Source organism: Rhodamnia argentea, chromosome 1, assembly GCF_020921035.1.
Source record: "Rhodamnia argentea isolate NSW1041297 chromosome 1, ASM2092103v1, whole genome shotgun sequence".
NCBI classification, from domain to species: Eukaryota; Viridiplantae; Streptophyta; class Magnoliopsida; order Myrtales; family Myrtaceae; genus Rhodamnia; species Rhodamnia argentea.
Window position 1 is genome coordinate 11520843 of NC_063150.1, and position 23113 is coordinate 11543955.

The following is a 23113-nucleotide window of genomic DNA, read 5'->3' on the forward strand; positions in this document are numbered from 1 at the left end:
CTAAGAAGATGCACTTCCTTGCATCCAGCTTCATTGCGGCATCAGTCAGACAAAGCACGAGCAGGACAACCAAACACTTTCGGTCAGACTAGCTTCAGCTCAACCCAATCTTAAATTGATTGATTGATCGATTCGGTCAATCCATATCGACTCAATCAATCCAAAAGATTGAATGGACACTTGGTCCGCAAAATAGGAAAATATTGTTTTCTATATTTTGTTTCCTACGTTGTACTTCCTCGTGTTATATTATATATGCGCTAACGATCAAACATGCAAAGAAGACGAAGAAAAACAATTTTCGGTCCTCTGAAAATTTCTTCCTCGTGAACTCCTGAGAGAGAGAGCGCGCGAGAGAGAGAGGGGGAAAGGGTAGAGGCTCTCGGTCGGAGGCATTCCTTCAGCCATGGTTTACCGCGCCTACGACCCCTTCGATCTCCTCACGGATTGCCCCGCCAAAATCGAGGCCGTCGAGTCCTACGCCTCCAGTATCCTCCTCGGCTGCTCCGACGGATGCCTCCGCGTCTTTGGCCCCCCGCCGTCCGCCTGGTCTCCTCCGCCCGACTCCCGCTCGGAGCTCCAGATGGAGCCTTACGTGCTGCAGCGGAGTGTTGCCGGCTTCGTGAAGCCGCCCTTCCTGTCGATGGAGGTTTTGGCCTCGAGGGAGCTGCTCCTTACGTTGTCCGAGTCGGTTGCGTTTCACAGGCTCCCCAATTTGGAGACCGTGGCCGTCCTCCCGGAGGCGAGAGGTGCCAATGTGTGCTCGTGGGACGAGAAGAGAGGGTTCCTCTGCTTCGCCAGGCAAAACAGGGTCTTTATTTTTCGGCATGATGGTAATTCTGATCTATTTTCCACTTGTTATTGTTCTTTACTGACCTGTTTTTAAATGTTGGTCTAGTCGATTAGTGATCCGGAATTGCTGTTGTAGAATGAGGATTTCGGTACTTATTATGATCGTTGTACGGTTAACGTACCTTGAAGCTTCCCGTAGTGGAGAAAGTGGTCCCGAGTTACGTTCAATATTTATGTGACTAGATTGACTTCTTTGGAAAAGTTTGCCTCTTTTCTCGCAGAGACTGTTGCTTGATCAATTCAGAGAAAGAATTCTGAAGCTTTCATTATGATGTAGGGGGAATGGGCTTTGTGGAGGTGAAAGAGTTTGGGGTGCCTGATACTGTGAAGTCGTTGTCGTGGTGCGGTGAGAACATATGCTTGGGAATCAGGAGGGAGTACATGATCATGAATGCTACAAATGGTGCATTGTCTGAGGTATTTCCTTGTGGGAGGCTTGCGCCACCTCTTGTGGTGCCCCTTCCTTCTGGGGAACTCATCCTTGGGAAGGTTTTTTGTTCCTTAGACCCTTATGATTCACTTTTTCTCTTCTCTTATTCTGAAGGCTTAGTTACATTTAGAATGCTTCTGAAGATGGAGTCACAATATGTACTGATTAAGAATGAGGGCTGCAGGCTAGTCTTTCGATGGTTTGATGTGCAATCCTTGTTGTTCCATCATGGCTTTTATACGAACATGTTAAGAAGTCTATGATATCCTAAGAGCATTTAATCCCTATGAGTCAACTGTACAGCAGAACTGAAGTCAAATATTGTAAGAGTGGCTTACCCTGTAAGTGGACATGAGAGGCTATATCGTTCTGCCGAGGCAATGATTCGGACATTTGCTTAGTGTCATCAGAATCTAATATTACCAGAGAAAATTTCGTGGCATTAAAAGAAGAATCTTGCAATTGGGCTTACCTGCAGGATTTGGCTTGAAGAACAAACATGAGTATAGTTGTGGATCTGAAACATAGTAACTTTTTCTCCATTATGCAGGAACTTAGAACTCGGCAGAAACTGATTAAAAAAATGAGGAAAATGTAAATTCTGGGAGTGAACTAAATTTTCAATGTCTAGGTCCTCTCTTGTATCCTGAAGAAGAAATCTAATTCATATTTTCTTTGAGTGGCTGCAGAATATGCTTGAATTTCTTTGCCATTCCGTGTGATGCATTTAACTTTAGATATCCCAGTAAACTTTGTGGCCAAGTTGCTTTCAGTAATCAAGACTGTTCCTTTTCTGGATTATATGGTGGTGTTTTGATATGCTTCAATGAGTTTCTGCCATATTTAGGATAATATTGGAATTCTTGTGGACCAAACTGGGAAGCCATTACCAGAAGGTAGGATATGTTGGTCGGAGGCTCCTCAAGAAGTTGTCATTCAGAAGACATATGCAATAGGTTTATTACCAAGATCTGTTGAGGTAAGCTGATAATTGTCTTACCATATTATTTCTCCTTTCATTCTATTTTGCATGCTAAGCTTCTTGCTGTAACATTCTTCATGTTTGTGTACTTCAGATTCGCTCTCTTCGAGTTCCGTATCCTTTGATTCAGACTGTTGTTCTCCAAAATGTTTGTCATCTTGCCCAAAGTAGCAGTGCGATAGTTGTAGCCCAAGATAATTCTGTCTATGGGTTCTTTCCTGTTCCTATTGGTTCACAGGTACTCATGGGGCATGTTAATTATTATTATGTACATTCTTATGTAATTTCCTTTTGTTTTGCTTGATTTGCTTGATTTACGTTTTTAATGCAGCTTGTGCCATTAATGGCATCTGGCAATTTTGAGGAAGCCTTGGCATTGTGCAAGATGTTTGAAGATTCAAACCTTCAATCTTCAAAAGAGAAGTTAATTCATGTAGGGTATAGCTTTCCTTGACATTCCGTACCCATGATAATAGGAAAATAACTTATTGCCCTTACTATCAAATTTTGATGGTTGGAGAGACAGATCAGAAATTAAGCTCTGTGCATGTTTCTGTAATAAATAAATTACCTCAACATGTGTCCATGTATGCCGAGGACATTATTGCTTCAGAACTTTGTCCAAAAGCGAAAGTCTATTGTCAAAGTGATTTCCATCCCTGCATTGACTATCTTCTTACAGTAAAGTGCTCATCAAACCACTGATCTTGAACCTCTTCCAGATATGCGCGCCATCTTTTTGAAAATGGAAGATATGAGGAGGCAATGGACCATTTCTTGGCTTCTGAAGTGGACATAACTCGTGTTCTTTGTCGATATCCGTCAATAATTCTTCCCAAAACAACTTGGGTTCCCAAGCAAGAGAAATTACCCCCACTACATTCACAGGGATTGGATGAGCATTCAGCACTTGTCAAGTTATTGCAGAAGAAGAGATGCAGTATAATAGAGAAGGTCCCAACTGAGGACACAGAAGAGATGGTTTTAGATGCTGTTGGTGATAGCATCCCCTCAAGATATCAATTGGTTTAAAAGGACTAACAAGGTAATGGCATTGCCTGAAAGTCCTCATATATTTGCTAAAATCTGACGATGCATGCATGGATTAGCTAAATTTTATGTCAGCTATGACTATGGGCAAATGAATTTAATTTTGTTGTTAACTTTATGCCTAAATTATGCTTTAAGAAATACTTGAAAGCTGATACATTTTGTTGAACCCCACAAAGGAGAGAAACTTGGGCTACTCTTATGGCTAGTGTCAGCAATGGCATCTCATAGCATGTTGTTCAATTTTCACTTGCTAAATGAGACAAATTAAAGTAAATTACGTACATCTAGAGTTGAGGTTCTGGTTAGCACAGAATAAGTTCAGAAGCACGCATGCAGCAGTATTAGTGCACTCAACTTCAAGCATATATGCATTAGATTGGATTGCACTCAATCAACTAGAAAATAATGCGAAAGAGTAGACTGATGGAATTTGTCAAGAGAAATCGTCACTACTAGCACAACATGGTCAATCATTTTGAATATCAGACCTTTTAGCCAGTTTGTTTCTACAGGTACCTGGTTTGAAGAAAATCCCACAAAGGGCAATGAAGATTGGAGTGATTGATTATGAATTTAATGCTTTCTGTAGTGTCCATAAATTGTCATGTTGGGTATGTCGGCTAAATTATTTAAGGTGCACTGGGTACCTACTGTCATGCAGTGTCATGCAATGCATGTCAAAATGTAATTACAGAGCATTTAAAGTTCTGCCGTTCTTTCTAATGTGTCGACATCAATGTATTTGTACTTGATCACACACATTGCAATACGCAGGCAATGGCATTGGTGATTTCCCATGGGGACATGACAAACTAATCGAACTAAGACTGTCTTCTTTTGTGTCAATGGATTTTAGACATTAGTTCGATGTCTAGTTTTTCTTTTGCTCCTCAGAGACGCGCCATCATCTCCTTTAGTTCAGTTGAAAGGGACATGGCAACTATACTGGACACAGCACTACTCCAAGCTTTGCTTCTCACTGGACGGTCTTCAGCTGCTGTTGAATTACTGAAAAGCCTCAACTATTGTGATGTGAAAATATGTGAGGAGATTCTTCAGGAAAGCAGTCATTACACAGCTTTGCTAGAACTTTACAAAAGTAATTCAATGCATAGTGAAGCTCTAAAGGTTCTCCATCACTTGGAGGAGTCAAAATCAAATGAATCCAAAGCTGGTCCGGCTCAGAAGTTCAAGCCAGAGATGATAATTGAATATCTCAAGGTATGTAATTTGGAGCTCATGGGGGTTGTTGTGGCATTCAGTGAACTAGAGGTCTTTGGCGAGTTAACTATGATCACCTCACAAGCTGTTGTTTCTATCATGACAAAGAGGGTCATATTCGTTTGAGTTTGACCATCGATTGGTTATCTTGTGCAGCCTCTCTTTATAACTGACCCTATTCCGGCAAATTTGGTCAACCCTTATCTGAAGCAGCATGCACCAAACATGCAGGAGGAGAAGGAGAAGGTGCAACGCCAGACCCCCGCCGGCTCATGAATCTCACAAGCAGAAGATGCGAACTGTAGCTTTTTAGCTTGGTAATGATGAATGTGTGAACATGTTGGACCAAATGTTGTTTTGTTGCTAATGAGTTTTAGGGTTTTGTTCTAAGAATCTCTTCAGGGTTTCCCCGACTCTGATCGTTCTGGTATATACATCTCTTTCTTTGCGTTGTGATTTGAAGCACCTTCTTATCGAGGCATTGACTCATGCTGAGATCAAGAGGGTGTCTCATGGTCAATCGATGGTGACAAAGCAGTTCAGATTGAGTTGTCAGCTAATTTCTTCGTTGCAGCCTGTTCTGTGAAAAGAGATGATTTTGGTGCAGCTGTCTGTTTAACTTTTCAACTCCTACTCCTCTCCATTCACAGCTCAGGCCCGTTTGTTGTTGCAATATAGCAAACCAACATTCATTGAACGTGGTAAAATTGGGGATAAAGTGCTGGTAGCTCATTAATTGGAGAAGAACTACCATACGCAAGGCGATTCTCTTGGATGTATGATTAAGGCAAAACGATGGCCGTCGATGGGCTTTGTAATTTGTCCCGAGTTTGTGAATTTAAATATTCAAAGATTATAACTTTATTTATTTCCTTATCTTTTGAATTTAAAAACTATGTTACGATATTAGGTGATATGTTTCAATTTCGGGTTGTTATCGATTCTAGATATTTTAGATTTAGCTCGTTAGAATTTTTTTCTATTGGATATTTCTCGGCTCTCTCTCACCGGCGTCGGGCTTTTCTTCTGCGCTGGGTACTCCTCCGCTTCATCCGTAGGTTGCGATTGCTACGTGGTTTCCTTCCTTCATCCTCTGTTCTCACTCGTTTCTCATGAAAAAAATGGTAATTAATCATGTTTTTGTGAGAGTATACATTTAGCATACAACGGGTCGGAATTCAATCTGGTGCTGCATGTCGGAGTCAGTGCCGGTGCTACATAAGGATGATTAGTGCTGGGCATTAGGGCTGTGTTGCGCATGCCGTTACCCGCTTTTAACTGTACAGGATCCTGTTCTGTTTTCGCCGCAAACTAGTCTGTCCTCTCTTGGTGTCACGCTTAAGTGGTATTTTAGGAGTGAAGGGAATGCATCCTATTACATATGCAGCGGATTATGCGGAATTAACAAGCCCGGATATTTACTTGAATCACTTATCGGAAAAGTGCATCACAAAACGAACGCACCTCTATTTTTCACAGATTAAATGTTTATAATGCAGGGAGAGAGTCCAATGGCCCGTTTGATGTTCTAGAGAAAAGAGCGGGAGTTTGTCGTCATTATTACTGCGGTTTTTCATTCTCTGTTCGTTCTTATTTTCAAGACGTGATCACGTTTAAAACTGATAACCGTCAAAGGTAGTTATCTAACGTGGAAAAAGGCTACGATAGCCTACATGGGCGGACCACGGTCTTTCCCATATACCGTTGCTTTCCAACAAGGAGGCATGTTCATGTTGTACCCACGTCAACTGCTTCTCTCACGAGATGCAATAACCTTATTGAAGCGGTGATGCCACTTCAATAAATAAAGGAAAATCTGATCTTTCGAAGATTTCAATTTTTGTTTGTTCCCTTATCTCTTTATTTTAAAGATGATTTCTTTTAGTATCCAAGTAGCTATCCGTATAAATACATTAAAGATTCACTAGGTGAGATTTCCTTGTCAGTTTTAAGATTTCCTATTTTAAACATTAGAATTTCTTTTAGGTTCTTTGTATTTGCTCGTGTTTTACCCCTTTATACCGTGATCCGCTATTGTCAGGAATTCCGAGTATTGCAGATGAAGAAGAGAAGGACGCAAGAGTCGGACGAGATCAGCGAGTTACCTGGGCACATCACAGACTTAATCCTGTCGCGCTTGCCTATTAAGGACGCAGTGAGGACTAGCATCTTGTCGAGAAAGTGGAGGTACAAATGGTCTTCTCACTCCATACTGGCCCAGTACAGAACTTCCGTGCTTTCGCACACTGGATTTCTCACCAAGGGCGACATTGACCCCTGGATTCTTCATCTATCCAGAGGCTGCATAAGAGAAATTGCACTCTACGTTTGCAACGGGGAGAAATACAAGATCCCCACCTCCTTATTCGATTGCCGGGACTTGATTTGTTTGACACTCTATGGCTGTTTGGCAAAAATCCCGTCTTCGTTTGAAGGATTCAAGAACTTGGATGCTTTATATCTTGAGCATGTCGAGCTGTCTCCCCATGGACTCGAGGCTCTGGCATCTCGTTGTCCCCTACTTAAACATTTGACTTTGAAGAATCTAGAGGGGATTACGCAAGTTACCATCGAAGCTCGCAACCTTGAGTCGCTCTACATTGGCGGAGCTTTTCTAGATGTCACTTTCGGTGTTATGAATAGTTTGAAGTCGGTTAGGGTAGGTTTCAATAATAATATTAAAAACAGGCAGGAACCTAACAATGCCAATTCGAATAATTTGCATGAATTCTTCCGAGACATTCACAATATTCAAATTCTCAAGATCGAAACTTACTCATTGAAGGTACATTTTCTAGAATTCGTTAGGCATTTGTTGACTATTTATTTTTGGGATGAAAATTTATTTCTATTTCTAAATCGGGGAATCTATTGACAATTGACTTTGGCTTGTTTGTGCAGTATTTGGCTGTTGCAAAAGTTCCACAGACACTGTCTTATGCATTTGGTCATTTGAAGTACCTCTCCACATGCATAGACTTCAATAGTAAAGAGGAGATTTTGAATGTAATGTGCTTAATCAGAAGCTCTCCTCAGTTGCAAAAAGTAGAGTTTCAGGTGAGTATGATCACTGAGATTAGTGTTGAGCATACTCCTTAAGTTTCTTTCCCCCTCTAATTGAAACTGTTATCACAAATTATACTTAATTATTCGTGTTTAATTATTCGTGTGATTCTTCCCACATTTGTTTTAATATCCTTTTCTATCTAGCGAAGGTTTTCATCGTTTAAAGAAAGATGAATGGGTATTAGAACAGTGATGCTTCCTTTGTATCAAGTTTTAGTATATATGTAGGATATAATTTGATTAGATTTGATTTTCGGTGATTTGCATGTTACGTTGGTGCTTTAACTCATTGAATTTGATGAAGTTGAAGCTAATTTATACTTTATAGTGATTATATTATTCATTTTTGGAATGAATGATGGTATCGTAATTGGTTTTGACCAAGGGAAAAATGATATTATAATCCAGGAATCAAGGGAATTCTAAAGGGAAGAGACGATCAAGCTCTCCGCCAATCTTGATCAAATGACTAGATTAAGCTCTCTTTCTCTTTGCGCATCTTTATATTAAAGTTTCTCTTTGATCGTTAAAAACACAGAATCGTTCCAAGAATCAACAGACTAAGTGGATCAACTTTTGGAAAGACCACCACTTGTGTTGCCTGGAGCAAGTACAAGAAGTAACGATGGACGTTATTTATGGCACCGAGCCAGAGATGGAATTTATAGAGTTTCTACTTGCTAGCTTGCGGAACCTACAAACAATGACGTTCCGACTTGACGTCGAGATTGGAGAAATGGAGGTGCTGATAGAGATGAATTATTTCCGGCGAGCCTCACCACAAGCAAAGGTGTTTGTTCTCTAATTTAGGAGTGAGCATGGTTCTAGGTTCCAAGGTTTGCAAGGTGTTTCGATGGGTAGTTTGCAGGATCCAGGTTGGTGGATACTGGAACTTGAAACTTGTAATGTAGCCTATAGTAAGTTTCTATGTTTTTCTTAGCATATATTTTTGCACGATCCTTTTGGTGATGTTTCTTATTTATTTGCGTGTCTACATATGAGTTGGTCAGTGGATTATAACAGCAAATGATGCAGTGTAATTTTTCAATTAAGAATACAGGTAGAACCGAGCTGATCCTAAAATATGTGATAGTGTAGGTTACAGGTTTTAAATTATGTAGGTAATCTTTAGATTCCAACAAATGAGGAACTTGTTCCTACAGGTATATTGTGAAATTTATACGAAACCTAAAATCGCTCACCCCTACTCTAACCTGTGTCCATCCGGAAGCCAACTCACAAAAATCGGATCACACATGGAATTAACAGAGTCTGCAATTGTTTTACTACGAACTTGAATGACCCTCTGGCCTTCGCAGGGACCTTCACTCTACGAGCTTTCGTTGTGAGTAATGCTTATTCATAGTTCTTCTGGGTTGGGTCAGAACATACTCATGGACATAATCTTTCGCATACGCAAAATTTTAATGATGAAATTGGGAAGAAAGATGAGCCATGAAAAGTAGTTTTCTTGGTCATTCGAAGACTTCTCTACATTATTTCCGAGGGAAATTGCCACCGATGGCTCCGTAATCCTTCCGAAATGAAATCAAGGCCTCTACTTCTTGCTATTCTGCATAGCCCTTGAGTGCAATAAGAAGAAGGCGATGACGGCGGCAAAGGCCTCCAAGACGAGGAATAACAAGAAGAATGGCGGGAAGCTCATAGAGGAGGCGGTGTGGAGGACATACTGCAACGGAAGGAAGTGTGGCTACGCGCTACAGAGGGAGTGCGGGGTGGAGGAGGAGAAGGTGCTGAGCGCGCAGGAAGTGGTCTCGATTGGGGGGGGGGCGGTGTTTTTGCTGGGCGATAAGGGCGACGGGTCAGTTCCTTGCTCGATCAAGGCTTGGAGATAGAGACCTCCTCCTTGGCGTCGACGGCGCCACCCCCGGCCAAAGCGGCGGACTGGATGATCAGGCCGAAATACTCGGGGAGGTAGGCCCATCCTCGAGGCCGTGATAGCAGGTGGAGGCGCCGGAGGAAGGGGGATGTGGGACTGGTAGGTGACAGTGGAGATGGCGGTGGCGAGGGAGATGGGGAGGGGAAGGGAGGAAAGAAGAAAAAGGAAAGAAGATAAAGAAAAGAAGATAAAGGAAAGAACAAAAGAAAAGAAAAAAGAAAAAAAAAAGGGAAAAAAGAAAAACGTAAAGGTCTTTCATCATGTCCTTTTTAAAACTATTTAAGCACTTCTTATTTTTATTTGAACTAATATCCATTTCATATCTTTATTGGAGAAAATGAATACATTTAAACCCTTAATCAAAGTTTTCTCTAAATATAATTTGACATCATGTTTAAAAGTAAGAAAATCTTGTGATGGCATCTTTATGATACCATCACTTAATAAGATGGGACAGTCTTGAATAAAAAATAGGGTATCTTGAGATTTCACCATTAGATTAAAAAAAAGAAGGATATTTTTTTTGGTCGGAAGAAAATTTTTCTTTTAATTAGAAGTATATAACTTGATGTAAATCAAACAAAGTAAGTAAATCTGGAAGATAAGTTAATTTGGTACTATTTGGAAAAATTTACTCATTACTTAAAAACGCATCAAAGCACAATTGGTGCTCAATTATTGAATCTCGTATCAACATCATAAAAAGATGCATATTCTTCAAACAAATCTCGATAAATGCTATCCAGTTGTGTACTCAAATATAATGTCCACGAGATCTGAAATCGGGTCGGATACGGTCAAATCTTCGAAAATCTTTAAGTCGGGCTGCAAAACTACCTAAAAGGTCAATTCGAATGGACCAAAATATGGTCAAATTCCTAATCTAGACGGAAAGAACTCTGAAGAAACTCGATGGTAAGAGAATAAGCTCCAGAATTGAAAAAGATATGGACAATATCATCGGCATCAGATAAAATAATCTCCAATCACACCCTAAACATTTTTTGTTAACTGAGAAAAGGGTTCCACTTTATGCTTTGGGAAACCTTTTTCGCAAAATAATATATTGTATTCTTTGCAAGAATGAATGAATTCAGGATATCTTCTTCACCCACCTAAATAATTAGGCATAAATTTTTTGTCGACAACGAAAATATTTTTTGTTAACCAATTTTTATGACCGATATAACCAATCATTTTTTTGAAAAACGTTTTTCGAATTTTGAGTTTTCCGTGAAATAAATGCACCCTACATGTGTGTTTGTTTGTTTTTTTTATTGGAGCTGAACTTTACATGGTATTTATGCAAAGGTAACATGTAGGGGAATTCATATGATGGCCAAAAGAGAGAGAAATCGATTTCTCACCCAAATTGACATGCGGGAGCGTGTGTTTCCGAAGATTACAATTTCATTTATTCCCTTATCTTTTCATTTTTAGAAATTATGTTAAGTTATTAGGTGATATGTTTCATTTTTGATTAGTTACACATTTAGATGTTTTTAAAAGATTACATTAGGATGCCGGATGATTTCTTTCAGTTTCGGATGAATTCCGGCGTATTGTGGATGGAGGAGAAGAGAATGACCCAAGAGTGGGACAAGATCAGCCAGTTACCAGAGCTCGTAACGGACCAAATCCTGTCACGCTTGCCGATTAAAGACATGGTGAGGACTAGTATCTTGTCTAGTAAATGGAGGCACGAATGGTGTGCTCTGTTCCACAACTTGTGTTTGATGACCAACGTACCAGGGCCGCTAGGCCAAGTTTTTGTCAACGATGTCCGCGTGGACACTTGGTGAAGATAATTGACCGAGTTCTCTGGCTTCATACCGGCCCAATACAAAAGTTCATGTTATCTCACACGAGACTTTTGGCCACGAGCGACATCGATCTCTGGATTCTTCATCTGTCCAAAGTCTCCATAAAGAACGTCATACTCTACATCCATAACGGGCAGAAATACAAGATTCCCACCTCCTTCTTCAATTGCCGGGACTTGATCCATGTGACACTCATCGGTTGTTCGGCTAAAATCCCATATTCGTTCGAAGGATTGAAGAGCTTGAGAACTTTGTATCTTCATCGTGTCGAGCTGTCTGCCAGCGAACTTGGGGCTCTGGTATCTCACTGCCCCCTCCTAAACGATCTGACTTTGAAGAATTTGGAGGGGATTACGCGAGTCAACCTTGAAGCAAATATTTGTGTACGGTATCTACTTTGATTTCAATATTTTTTGGATCATTTAACTGCCAAATCGAAGAAAAAATGATTATTTTAGTGCCAACGGAAAGAAATTCTGATGACCTCACCAGAGTTGGCATTTAAATAATCGTTTTTCAAAAAATTGGCACTTAAGTGATCCAAAAAAATGATCAATATAGTGCCAAATAAAAAAAAGGGTCATTTTAGTGCCAACGACAAGAAATTCTCACGATCAGCAAAGTTAGCACTTAAATAATCGTTTTAAAAAAATAGGCACTTTAGTACCAAATCGGAGAAAAAATGATAATTTTTGTGCTAATGGCAAGAAATTCCGACGACTTCAGCGAAATTAACACTTAAACAATCGTTTTTAAAAAATTGGCACTTAAGTGATAAAAAATATTGGCATCAAAGTGAATGCCATAAGGTGTCCTTTTGCTGCTTTTTTTTGTTGTGTGTGTGTGTGTGTGAAAGTTCTTTGTAGCAACTAGTTGTCAATATATTTTGCACATTGGATGCTTCAAGTTAATTATTCTTCCAAATTTTATAAATATTAACTTGGATGTATCGTGCCTTTTTGTTAAGTGCTTTTTTCCATGCTTATGTAACTATTGAATATGCCATGTTGATGGTCACGACTCACGTCACAGCAGTGAGATATTAGCACCCCATACTTTAAAAGCTCTATGAAACAACTTTAATATAATTTGAGTATGAGATATTATTTAGAAGTGAGAAAATTGTTCTATCAGTGTTAAACATACTATACGGATGCCAATTTAGTGCTAAATTTTTCAATTTTACTAAATGAGACAAACTTTTTGTACGATATTGCAATTCAATCCTTTCAGTTAATTGTTGCGCAGCAAAATCAAAAGGTAGAAGTGATGGGTTTTTCAGCTAACGAACTTATGGACTCTGTGCACGTGTCGCTTGCAAAATTTAGACCCTTCGATCTCGTGGCGCCACACGAGTCCTACTTGACTCAAGATCAAGATTATTTAGGGAATTCCAGTTGCTTGCCAAAAGGGAGAAAAATTGATTTCTCACACTATACATTTTCAAAGATTACAATTTTATCTATGCCCTTATCTTTTTATTTCAGAAATCATGTTAGGATATTAGGTGATATGTTTCAATTTTGGCTTGTTAGCCACATTTAGATATTTTAGATTTAGTAGGTTAGATTTGCTTATTAGATGCTTTAAAATGGATGGCATATGTTAATTGTGGTCTGAAATCTCGGCTATTGACGGCATGAAATCATGACATTCACTTTTCTAGTACCATCGACTTTAGGGAACACCAGTTGGCAAAGATTTGATTTTTGATACTATTTGATGAGGTGGGAACATTTAAGAAGATTTCAATATATATTTGTTTCCTTATCCTTTTTTTTTTATTTTAAAATTTTCGTCAGGATATTGGATGATTTCTTTGGTTTTGGAATAGTTATCCATATAAATATTTAAGATTTACTAGATCGAGAAAAGTACACTAGTGTCATAACTTGTATATGGCGTTCATATGCATGGCACTCAATATGATTTTAGTTATATAGTAACTTTTGAAAGTTGACACTTTAATTACTTTCCCATCAGATTTCTTTATACATTTCCTATAAGATTGTTTCAATTCGGCTCGTGTTTGGCCGTCACTACTGTGTGTGGGAAATTGCGGTGTAGCGCAGATGGAGATGAGAACGACGCAAGATCAATAATTCGACAAGATCAGCCAGTTGTCGAAGCAACGTAACGGAGCCTTGGGGCCCTTGGCAACCAAGGACGTGGTGGGGACTAGTATCTTGTCGAGAAAATGGAGATACAGATGGTCCCTCCATAACTTGCGTTTGATGACCAATGTGCCAGGGCCGTCGGGGAACATTACAATCCCCCAATGAAGACTTGGTGAAGATAATTGACCGAATCCTCTTGCTTCATTCGGACGTTCGTGCTCTCTCACAAGAAAGTTTTGGCCATAAGTGACATGGACCGATGGATTCTTCATTGTCCACAGTCTCCGGCACTCTACTTCTTTAAGGGCAGAAATACAAGATTCCCGCCTCCTCCTTCAATTGTCGGGATTTGATCTATCTGAAACTTATCGGTTGTTTGGCGAAAATCCCATCCTCGTTTGAAGGATTCAAGAACTTGAGAACCTTGTATCTTCATCGTGTTCATCTCACTGCCCCCTACTAGACGATCTGGGATTACGCGAGTTAACCTCAAAGCAACTCGCAACCTCGAGTTGCTCAACATTGGTGGAGCCTTCCTGAAAGTCACTTTCGGTGTTGTGAACCGTTTGAGGCCGGTCACGGGAGGTTTCGATCATAACTCTGAAAACAGACAAGAACCCGGCAACACCAACTTGAGCAATTTGTCCAAATTCTTTCAAGATATTCCCAATATTTAGATTCTCATGATACGTTACGTTTAAGCTCATGGTGATATTTGGGATGAAACTGTCTCCCATGAGTCTCGATTTTGGCTTATTTGTGCAGCATTTGGCTCTTGGAAATGTCCCTCAGCCGAATGCATTTGTTTGTTTGAAGTACCTCTTCACAAGCATTGACTTCAATAGCAAGTAGGAGATTTTGATTGTCATGTGCGAGATCAGAAAATCTCCCCAATTGAAAAAAAGTAGGGTTTGAAAAATAGTAGAGTTTCAAGTGAGTATGATCCCTGACATTATTGTTTAGCATACCAATTTAGTGTTTTTTTTTTAAACCATTATCACAAGACTTGTTTACTCATTGGTGTGATATTCCCCATTTTTTTTTTTATTACTTGGCAACAAACATGCAAATACAATGATCTTTACTATAGTCTAAGTAAATTTTACTTCTATTCTATAACAGATCATAATGAATCAAATTGAGTATCACTTTTTTATTTTTAGCGAAATTTTTCATTAATTCAAATGATATTGATATAATTTCGTTTGATTTGATTTTTGGTGATTACCATGTTACTTGGTCATTTTAATCAGTTATCCGTTTAAAAAATAATAAAAAAAAGAAGATATTGTAATCGAGGGATCATAGTCCATAAAGCAAAGAGACCAGCCAATCTTGGTCAAATGACCAGTTTAAGCTCTCTCTGTACGCATTTCTATACTAAAGATAGTGTCCCTTGTGCTGTTGTATGATCCAGAATAATCTGCAAGGCTTCTTGAATTGTTGAACTAGGGATCAGGACAATCGGTGACTTTTGGAAAGAACACCGCCACTCGTGTTACAAGTTGTGTTGGACATATATTTCTGGCACTCAGCTAGAGCAGGAATTTATGCTTATTAGTTTGCCGAACCTACAGATGATGATGATGATCCGGCCCGGCGTCGGGATTGTAGAAGGCAAGTTGCTCAGGGGCTTGCTGCAGTTCCCGCGAGCCTCATTGCAAGGAGATGGTTGTTCTGTGATAGGAGATGATTGTCGTGCAGCTATCTTTTGACTTTTTTACCTTCTTCATAACTTTAATGCCACAACTCAGGCTTGTTTGTTGTTGCAGTATCACATCCAAATGACTTACAAACATGTTATACAAGTACTGCCTTCTTTTGCAAGCCTTAGCAAATCAGCATTCATTGAACGTAGCAAACTTGGGGATAATGTGTGCTGGTTGCTCATTAATTGGTGAAGGACTGCCATAGGGAAGGCACGATTGAGGCGCAACTATGGCCTTCGATGGACTTTACATTGGGATTGTGAAGTAACACAGCAGCTGATGGATTCAACTAATCTTGCATTATAAGTCCAACACTAGAAAAGTAAAAAAATTACTAGAAAAATCAACAATTCCTGATGAAAACATATAGATTCACGTGCCTGGGGCAACAAGGTATATATGTCTATACATCTGACTCGTGCCTTGGGCAAAAAGGTTAGGAAGTAGTAGTGATGTGTTTTTCATCGGACGAACTCATGGACTCCGTCCACATGAGTCCCGCTTGACCAAAGGATCAAGATTTGGAGGCCGAACATGCATCCTGTGCAGTCATGGCACTTGTTCTTTAGTAAGGTAACATGCATTCTAGGGGAATTCCAATTGATTGCCAAAGAGAGAAAAATTGATACTAGTGAGCCAGTTTCAATTTGAAGGAATAGGGAGCCGGACCGGTGCCCCTTAGAATTGGACCAAATTGGTCTAGCCTAGGCGGCTTCCGGTTCGGTTGAGTCTATCTTCTCACCCCTAGTAGATACTAGTGATTGCGGTTCTTCCAAGCATAATTTAGCTTTTCTTATAAGTAGAAAAAATAAAACCCGAATAGGTTGAAGTGATTTATCACGGTAAGTTTGTACATAAACATTACTACTCCATCTTTAATCGTTTGCAACTCTTTCGATCTGTTTTAGTTGGCACTCAAACCTGAAGGCGGAGAAAGATGCAACAAGAGTTAGAAAAAAAAAATGGAAAATGAATAGAAGCAGGAAGGTAATCTGGCCGTGGTTTACTTTTTTTTGTTTTTCTTTTCTCTTCAGGATGTTTTATCTTATTGATAAGCTAATCATAATTATAATTATTAAGATTAGATGTTAGTGATTTTGATGAATGAAGATATCTCATTTGAGTCCTTGTTAGTATATCCAATAACATTTTTGTTTTATTTGATGTTCTTAATTTTGTCTCACCTCATCCTAATCTTGAGATATATCAAATATAGATATTTTTTGTCTTTTTATCTCGATAACTAAATGCAACCTACCGAAACATATGTGAACATATCAAGGTCATCCATTTTAAGGAGTAAAATTCCTCAACGAGTTCACATCATAGCACATATGGGCATAATACTACTAGAAGTGTGCCATCGGATCGGGTTTACTCGAAAATCGGATCGAACCATCCGAAAAATTGGTCCGAAAACAAGTTCGTGTTCAAACCGTTCCGGATACAGATTCTAATTTTTGAAAACCGGTTGGAACCGGTCTGATTCCCAATTTCAAGTGAAGACCCACTCGAGAACTAGGACTAGTTTTGGAATAGGTTTTTAACTATTGTTAAAAAAAAAAATCCTAGTCTCACTTGCCTCACCTCCTCTCTTTTTGGTAGATTGTAATTTTTATTGCTCATATTAGGATTGTTGCTTTTGGTGGATAGTGAGTTTTATCATTCAATCTTTCACTTTGAATCATTTCATTGTTACTCATATTATTTTGCTGGAAAAAATAAAATTATAAAAAGAAGCAAAAAGAAAAATAGGTTCTTGGGTAGACCTCGGAATCGGACCCAAAAAAAAAAGAGTAGGTTCCAAAATAGGTTCTAGGACAAAAAAGGTATGCTTCAAGTTTCAAAAATTGAGAACCAGTTATAACAGAGTAGGTTTCGGGTTCTAGGTTTAGAACATACCCACCCGGACTATGCTCATCCATAAATACCACTAACTCATCTTCGATTCATAAATCAATACATATAGCTTTTTTTTTTTGGGGGAGGGGAATACATATAGCTTTTCACAATTCATTTCATCAAGCAGAATTCATTTTATATAGAATTTCTTAAGTACTTCCAAATAATCAACTTACACGTCATTTCAAGAGATGCTTTAATTTGCCATTTCATATAAATGCTGCTTTTTCTTTTTAATAAACATCATGCCGTGTTATTCATCTTTCTTATTCGGCTAAATTATAACATACTTAATTCCTATAATTTTCAAGCATGAGTGTCTAAATCATGAAAAAGGATAAGCACTACTCACCTAAATAATACGAACCAAACAATGGAAGCTACTTCGAGCCGAAAACTCGAAATCCAATTAATTAAGTGAAAAACTACCTTAGCTAAGACTCAATTAAGCTAAGTTTATCGAGTAACAAAATGACCCCGCCACGCTAACAAAATGCTCGCCCAAAGCAGAATCACTACTGCCGTACATTGTACTGCGACCGCTCGTGCACCGAATTCGATACACTTCATTTCAACTCTTGGACTAAACAAAATTACCAAATCGACTTCTATAAAATCCCGTGGCTCCGCGACACCACAAATTTTCTTTACGACATGATTTTATAGCTCAGCAACCTTTAGAAGCAATCCAGCAACTCAATATCCAACATAATCCTAAATTACATCTTGATTAAGAAATTTTCTTTTTTTCTTTCTGAGCACTTCGAAGCCACGTTGACTCAGCGGGTCAAGATACCCAGTTGTTACAGTGCTTGCCATTCGTTTCCTGAGTATTCTTATTGGATTAAGCATTGATTTTTGGGAGACGCCCATCTTGGTTGAGTTTTAGTCATATGTCCTTCCCCAAACAGGACCACGATGTGCACATGACTAGGCTTAAGCGTTTGCAGAGTCTACTGATGTCTTCCTGACTCATAATTGCATTTCCTCTTGATGCCGATTGGTAACAACTAAGATTCTGAACACGTACTTCTTGATGCACCATCTGCAGATTTTACATACTCGTATCGAGAACGTGTTTTGCGGTCTCATTCGAGGAACGTCAAGCGAGCGCCGTGACTAGTACAAGGATTAGTTAACAATGGGCGAGATGTGATAACCTTCGTCCTGATCAGTCTCTGCCGATTTTTCATACCATTCTGTTTAAAGTCTTGATTTAGAAGTCGTATCTGATGGCGAAATACACACTAGGAACAGGTTCAAAGCTGCAAGTGATGCGATGGTCCGACTCACCATGTGCAACAACCTCCACCATATGCAAATTATCAAGAGAATCATCCTATTAAAAGCAAATATTTCAAGCCAATTCTTGCCGCAACTCCTACGTTTAGATGGTCAAATGAAAAATGCTCTTTAAAGCAACTCCTAGAATTAGATATAGAAGACACTTCCAACAAATTATTCTATGGGCCTGACCAAGATGATGTAATATTCAGCAAAGATCATGCTTGTGTTTGTGTACTGAACACAAACTTCTTCAAAACTGCCTGTTACTAGTTTAAAAGTGAATTGGCACACGAGGATCATATTTGACAAACATAAATGCATCAAGACACAAAATTCATTGCTCCAACCTTATGAGACAGATGATGCCATCTAGCTGACATTCCTTCATCGATTGGATAAGGGAACTCTTTATTTTGGTAGTTCTTCTGCACCATCTGCAGATTTTACAAACTCATATCGAAAGCGGGTTTTTGCGGTCTCATTAGAGAGATGTCGAGTGAGCACTGTAGCCAGTACAAGGACCGATTAACAAAGGGCGAGAAGTGATGACTTTTGCTTTGATCAATCTTTGCCGGTTTTTCAGGCCATTCTGTTTAAAATCCTGATATAGAAGGCATATCTGATGGTGAAATACCCACAAGAACAGGCTCAAAGCTACAAGCAGTATGATGGTCCAACTCCCCGTATACTCATCAGTGCAACAGCCTCTACCATTTGCAAACTAGGAAAACGCTGAGAATCAAATCGTCCTATTAAAAGTAAATCTTGCAAGCCAATTCTTGCCGCAACTCCTACGTTTAGATGGTCAGATGATGATGCTCTAAAGCAACTCCCAGAATTAGACACAGAACCAACTTCCAACAAATTATTCTGCGTGCCTCACTGAGATGATGTAGTTCTCAGCTGACCGGATATGCACAAGCCAGCTGGATCTCCATCCCAGCTTCTGTATAAATAGATGCTTCAGCTAGTCGCTGAACACCAACCATAGCCTTTCCACTACTTGAATCCGCATTCCAGACTAAGACCACCAATGGCTTTCATTTATCTCCTCTGCCTAATTGCTCTGATTTCATGTGCCAAGGTCTCTCCTGCCAATGGCCAGTCATCTCCGGCTCAATCAAAGAGCAGTGACTTGAAAACCTACATTGTCCACCTGACTATCCCCGATGGCCATCACCTTTCTGAATTGAAGGATCTTGAATCCTGGTATTACTCGTTTTTGCCTGCGAGTTCTACAGCCTCGGAGAACCAGAGCCGTGTGCTTTACTCCTATCGAAACGTGATGACCGGCTTTGCGGCAAGGCTGACTCCTGATGAAGTCGCCGCGATGCAGGATAAGCCTGGATTTGTGGCGGCTCACCCGGAGCAAATATATAGGCTACAGACAACTCACAGCCCGCAGTTCTTGGGCTTACCTCTACCTCAGGGATCTTCCAATGGTTCGACTATGGGCAAGGGAATTATCATCGGCGTTATGGATACGGGTGTGACGCCAGATCACCCCTCATTCAGCGGAGATGGAATGCCGCCTCCGCCGGCCAAATGGAAAGGGAGGTGCGACTTCGAGTCTTCCCGATGTAATAACAAATTGATAGGTGCAAGGACCTTCGACGCCTCGGCTAAGAAAAGTGTGTCCATGCCACCAATCGACGATGTCGGACATGGCACTCACACAGCCAGCACTGCAGCTGGTGCTTCTGTGCAGCGAGCCAATACGCTCGGGATGGCCGATGGCACGGCAGGTGGCATGGCTCCACATGCTCACCTGGCGATGTATAAAGTGTGCTTTGGAATATATTGTTCTCTGGGTGACATACTTGCTGGACTTGATGCTGCCCTGGCTGACGACGTTGACATAATCTCGATGTCCCTCGGCGGTTCCTCCTCTCCGTTTTATACAGACGGCATCGCGGTAGCAGCTTTTGCAGCCATTCAAAGAGGGATCTTCGTGAGCTGCTCTGCTGGGAATTCCGGCCCTAACCCAGGCTCGCTATCGAACGTGGCTCCGTGGATTCTCACCGTGGGGGCGAGCACCATCGATAGGAACATTGTCTCCATTGTAAAACTCGGGAATGGAGCGGAATATGAAGGTGAGACACTATACCAACCCTCTTTCACTTCGACTTTACTGCCTCTTGTGTATCCTGGAATCGATGGTACGGAAGAGTCCATATACTGTGTCCCTGGATACTTAAAAAGCAGTCAAGTGAAGGGGAAGGTTGTCTTGTGCGAACGAGGGATGGTAAGCCGGTTTTCCAAAGCGGAAGAGGTGCAAAGAGCCGGTGGGGCTGCTATGATTATGATGAACCAAGAAATGGATGGTTTCAGTACCTTGGCCGATGCTTATGACCTCCCTGCGTCTCATGTCAGCTACTTCGCTGGTAAGAAGATCAAAGCCTACATCAATGTCACTAAAACTCCTACTGCTGCCATCCTGTTCAAAGGAACCGTGCTTGGAAACCCAACTGCTCCCGCGCTTACTTCTTTCTCTTCGAGAGGCCCAAGCTTAGTTAGCCCAGGAATTCTGAAGCCAGACATTATTGGTCCTGGTGTGAACATATTAGCAGCTTGGCCATTTCCCATCAGAAATGACACAAAAGCGAAGTATTACTTTGACATAATTTCTGGCACTTCCATGTCTTGCCCTCACCTCAGTGGCATCGTGGCTTTGATAAAGGGCGTTCATCCGGATTGGTCTCCAGCAGCGATCAAATCAGCTATCATGACTTCAGCAAAGCAGCTGAACATCAAGCAAAACCCAATCCTGGACGAACAGCTTCAACCTGCAGATGTCTTTGCCATTGGAGCAGGCCATGTCGATGCCGTAAAGGCCATTGACCCCGGATTCGTTTACGACATTCAGCCCGACGACTACATTCCTTACCTCTGCGGTCTGGGATACACTGACAAGCAGGTGGGTACAATTGCTCACAAAACAGTCAAATGCTCGGGAGTATCCAGCATTCCTGAGGGAGAGCTGAACTACCCCTCATTTTCGGTCACCCTCGGACCTCCGCAGACATTTACTAGGACCGTGACTAATGTTGGAACAGACTATTCGACTTTTGCTGTCACGGTCGTTCCCCCACCGGGCGTGCATGTCACCGTGAAGCCTGACAAACTCAACTTCTCAAAATTGGAACAGAAGGCAACATATTCAATCACACTCAGCCGTGCCAATTCCACTCACAAGGCCACCAAGTTCACCGAAGGATATTTGAGGTGGGATTCCAAGAAGTACTCTGTTAGGAGTCCAATTTCGGTTAAGTTCAATTAAGAAGCAGTTGCGAGCAGAAATAAAGCGATGATATTAGCTCGTTGGCCTGTACTTTCATCTTACCACGATTTCATGATGAACAAAAAAGCATAGATATTGTTGTTATGTAATTTCCCTTTGTTTGTGTGAAACTATTGGAAATGCTTTCAGTATACTTGTCTTCTCAGGAGTTTTTCTATCACCAGGATATACCCTTCGAATTTGGTAGGTGAGGGAAAAGCAAAGATGAAGATTCAGATACATCAAAGTAGGCTTTTATAAGTACATGAATCAAGAACTTAGTAACTAATAAAGTAGTTGGGCCCCAAAGATGAAACGTAAGTAATTGCAGTTAAACTTAATATGCCTGTTTTCCCATGAAACTGATCAACTTGGACAGTAAAAAGTGTTCTCTACATGAATGAAGTTGTTAAGTTATTAGTTCTGATCAAGTGAACAGCCTCTGTTTGGACAGAGGGGACAAAACAGGGGAATGAAAATGAGTGAGATTTTGAAAAATTCTCCGAGTACTTGAGTTGATGAAAAAGCCTACCCTTTGTCCCGTATAATTACTGACAGAGCTATTGTTGGCGAAAGGAAGATTTGATAAATGTAAATTCCTTCTTACTGGAGTTACAGTATTTGTGAATAAGTTGCTCAAAGAAAAGAGAAAACGAGAACTTTCAAAGCAGAGGAAATACTACTAGTTCTGACCACGTGGAACACTTCAAATTTACAGCTAGAAGAGAAGTCAAAGGTCAAAACACCCCAAAATGGGCAAAGTCTTGAGCATGCTCAGCCAACTGGATACTTGTCAAATGCACTGTCATTCAAGGGAATATGCAGTGTCAGTTAGCCCAGGAAAATGCTTGCTGTGAGGAGGACATGAGGGCGCTTAAGAATGAGCTGTTGCTTGTGTTGGAGCAGTTGCCGGAGAGTGCACTTGTGGGGTTGGTTACTTTCGATTCGATGGTTAGGGTTCATGATCTCGGTTTTCCAGAGTGCTCGAGGGTTGTGGTTTTTCATGGTGAGCGCGAACGCCAACTCTCAGCTGATCAAGTTAGTCGGTAACTCCTTGTCACCTTTAACTTTCTACCGTTTTTGTCAAAAAAAAGTCCTTTTGGTATCTTGTTTTCGACGAAAGAGTAACGACATAGAAAACAAGGGGTGGCCGCAAGAGAAGCTTGTATGATTTAGAATGTAACAAAAGTGAAGTTTGAAATTGGTCATGAGACAGAGAACTGTGAAGGTGAAAGTGTCCAGTTGGCTGAGCATGCTCAAGACTCTGCCCACTGGTATGCTATCGATCGTCTTTAAGTAGTTAACGAGGTTCAGGATCCGTTGCTCCGCGTGACATTCAATTGCCGCACTTTCATGCCATTCCAGGTGAGAAATCTTGCAGGGGTTCGTGGACCAGGCATTCAGGTCAGGAACGGGTTTGCTCCTCAGGAGTGGATCTTTAAAATGGGCGTATCTCTCGGCGATTAAAATGCCGGGTTACAACTTTATTCC

General features: G+C 40.5%; 3 protein-coding genes and 2 pseudogenes across 3 annotated transcripts; all 5 read left to right on the forward strand.

Moving 5' to 3' along the window:
• Window positions 1–299: 299 nt before the first annotated feature.
• LOC115732075 lies at window positions 300–4814 on the forward strand (annotated as a pseudogene).
• A 740-nt stretch (window positions 4815–5554) lies between these two features.
• Window positions 5555–8445, forward strand: LOC115747069 (F-box/FBD/LRR-repeat protein At1g13570-like). Its single transcript, XM_048271561.1, has 4 exons — window positions 5555–5662; window positions 6580–7323; window positions 7440–7595; window positions 8143–8445. The coding sequence occupies exons 1-4, from the start codon at window positions 5651–5653 to the stop codon at window positions 8407–8409; spliced, it is 1179 nt and encodes a 392-aa protein (XP_048127518.1). The 5' UTR covers window positions 5555–5650; the 3' UTR covers window positions 8410–8445.
• Window positions 8446–11066: 2621 nt separating this feature from the next.
• LOC125314464 lies at window positions 11067–11728 on the forward strand (annotated as a pseudogene).
• Window positions 11729–19181: 7453 nt separating this feature from the next.
• LOC115728221 (subtilisin-like protease 4) lies at window positions 19182–21737 on the forward strand. Its single transcript, XM_030658560.2, has one exon. The coding sequence runs from the start codon at window positions 19376–19378 to the stop codon at window positions 21620–21622; it is 2247 nt and encodes a 748-aa protein (XP_030514420.2). The 5' UTR covers window positions 19182–19375; the 3' UTR covers window positions 21623–21737.
• Window positions 21738–22441: 704 nt separating this feature from the next.
• LOC125314466 (protein transport protein sec23-like) lies at window positions 22442–23089 on the forward strand. The gene is made up of 3 exons (XM_048276807.1): window positions 22442–22660; window positions 22839–22896; window positions 23004–23089. Exons 1-3 carry the CDS (start codon window positions 22442–22444, stop codon window positions 23087–23089), a joined length of 363 nt encoding a protein of 120 aa, XP_048132764.1.
• Window positions 23090–23113: the final 24 nt, after the last annotated feature.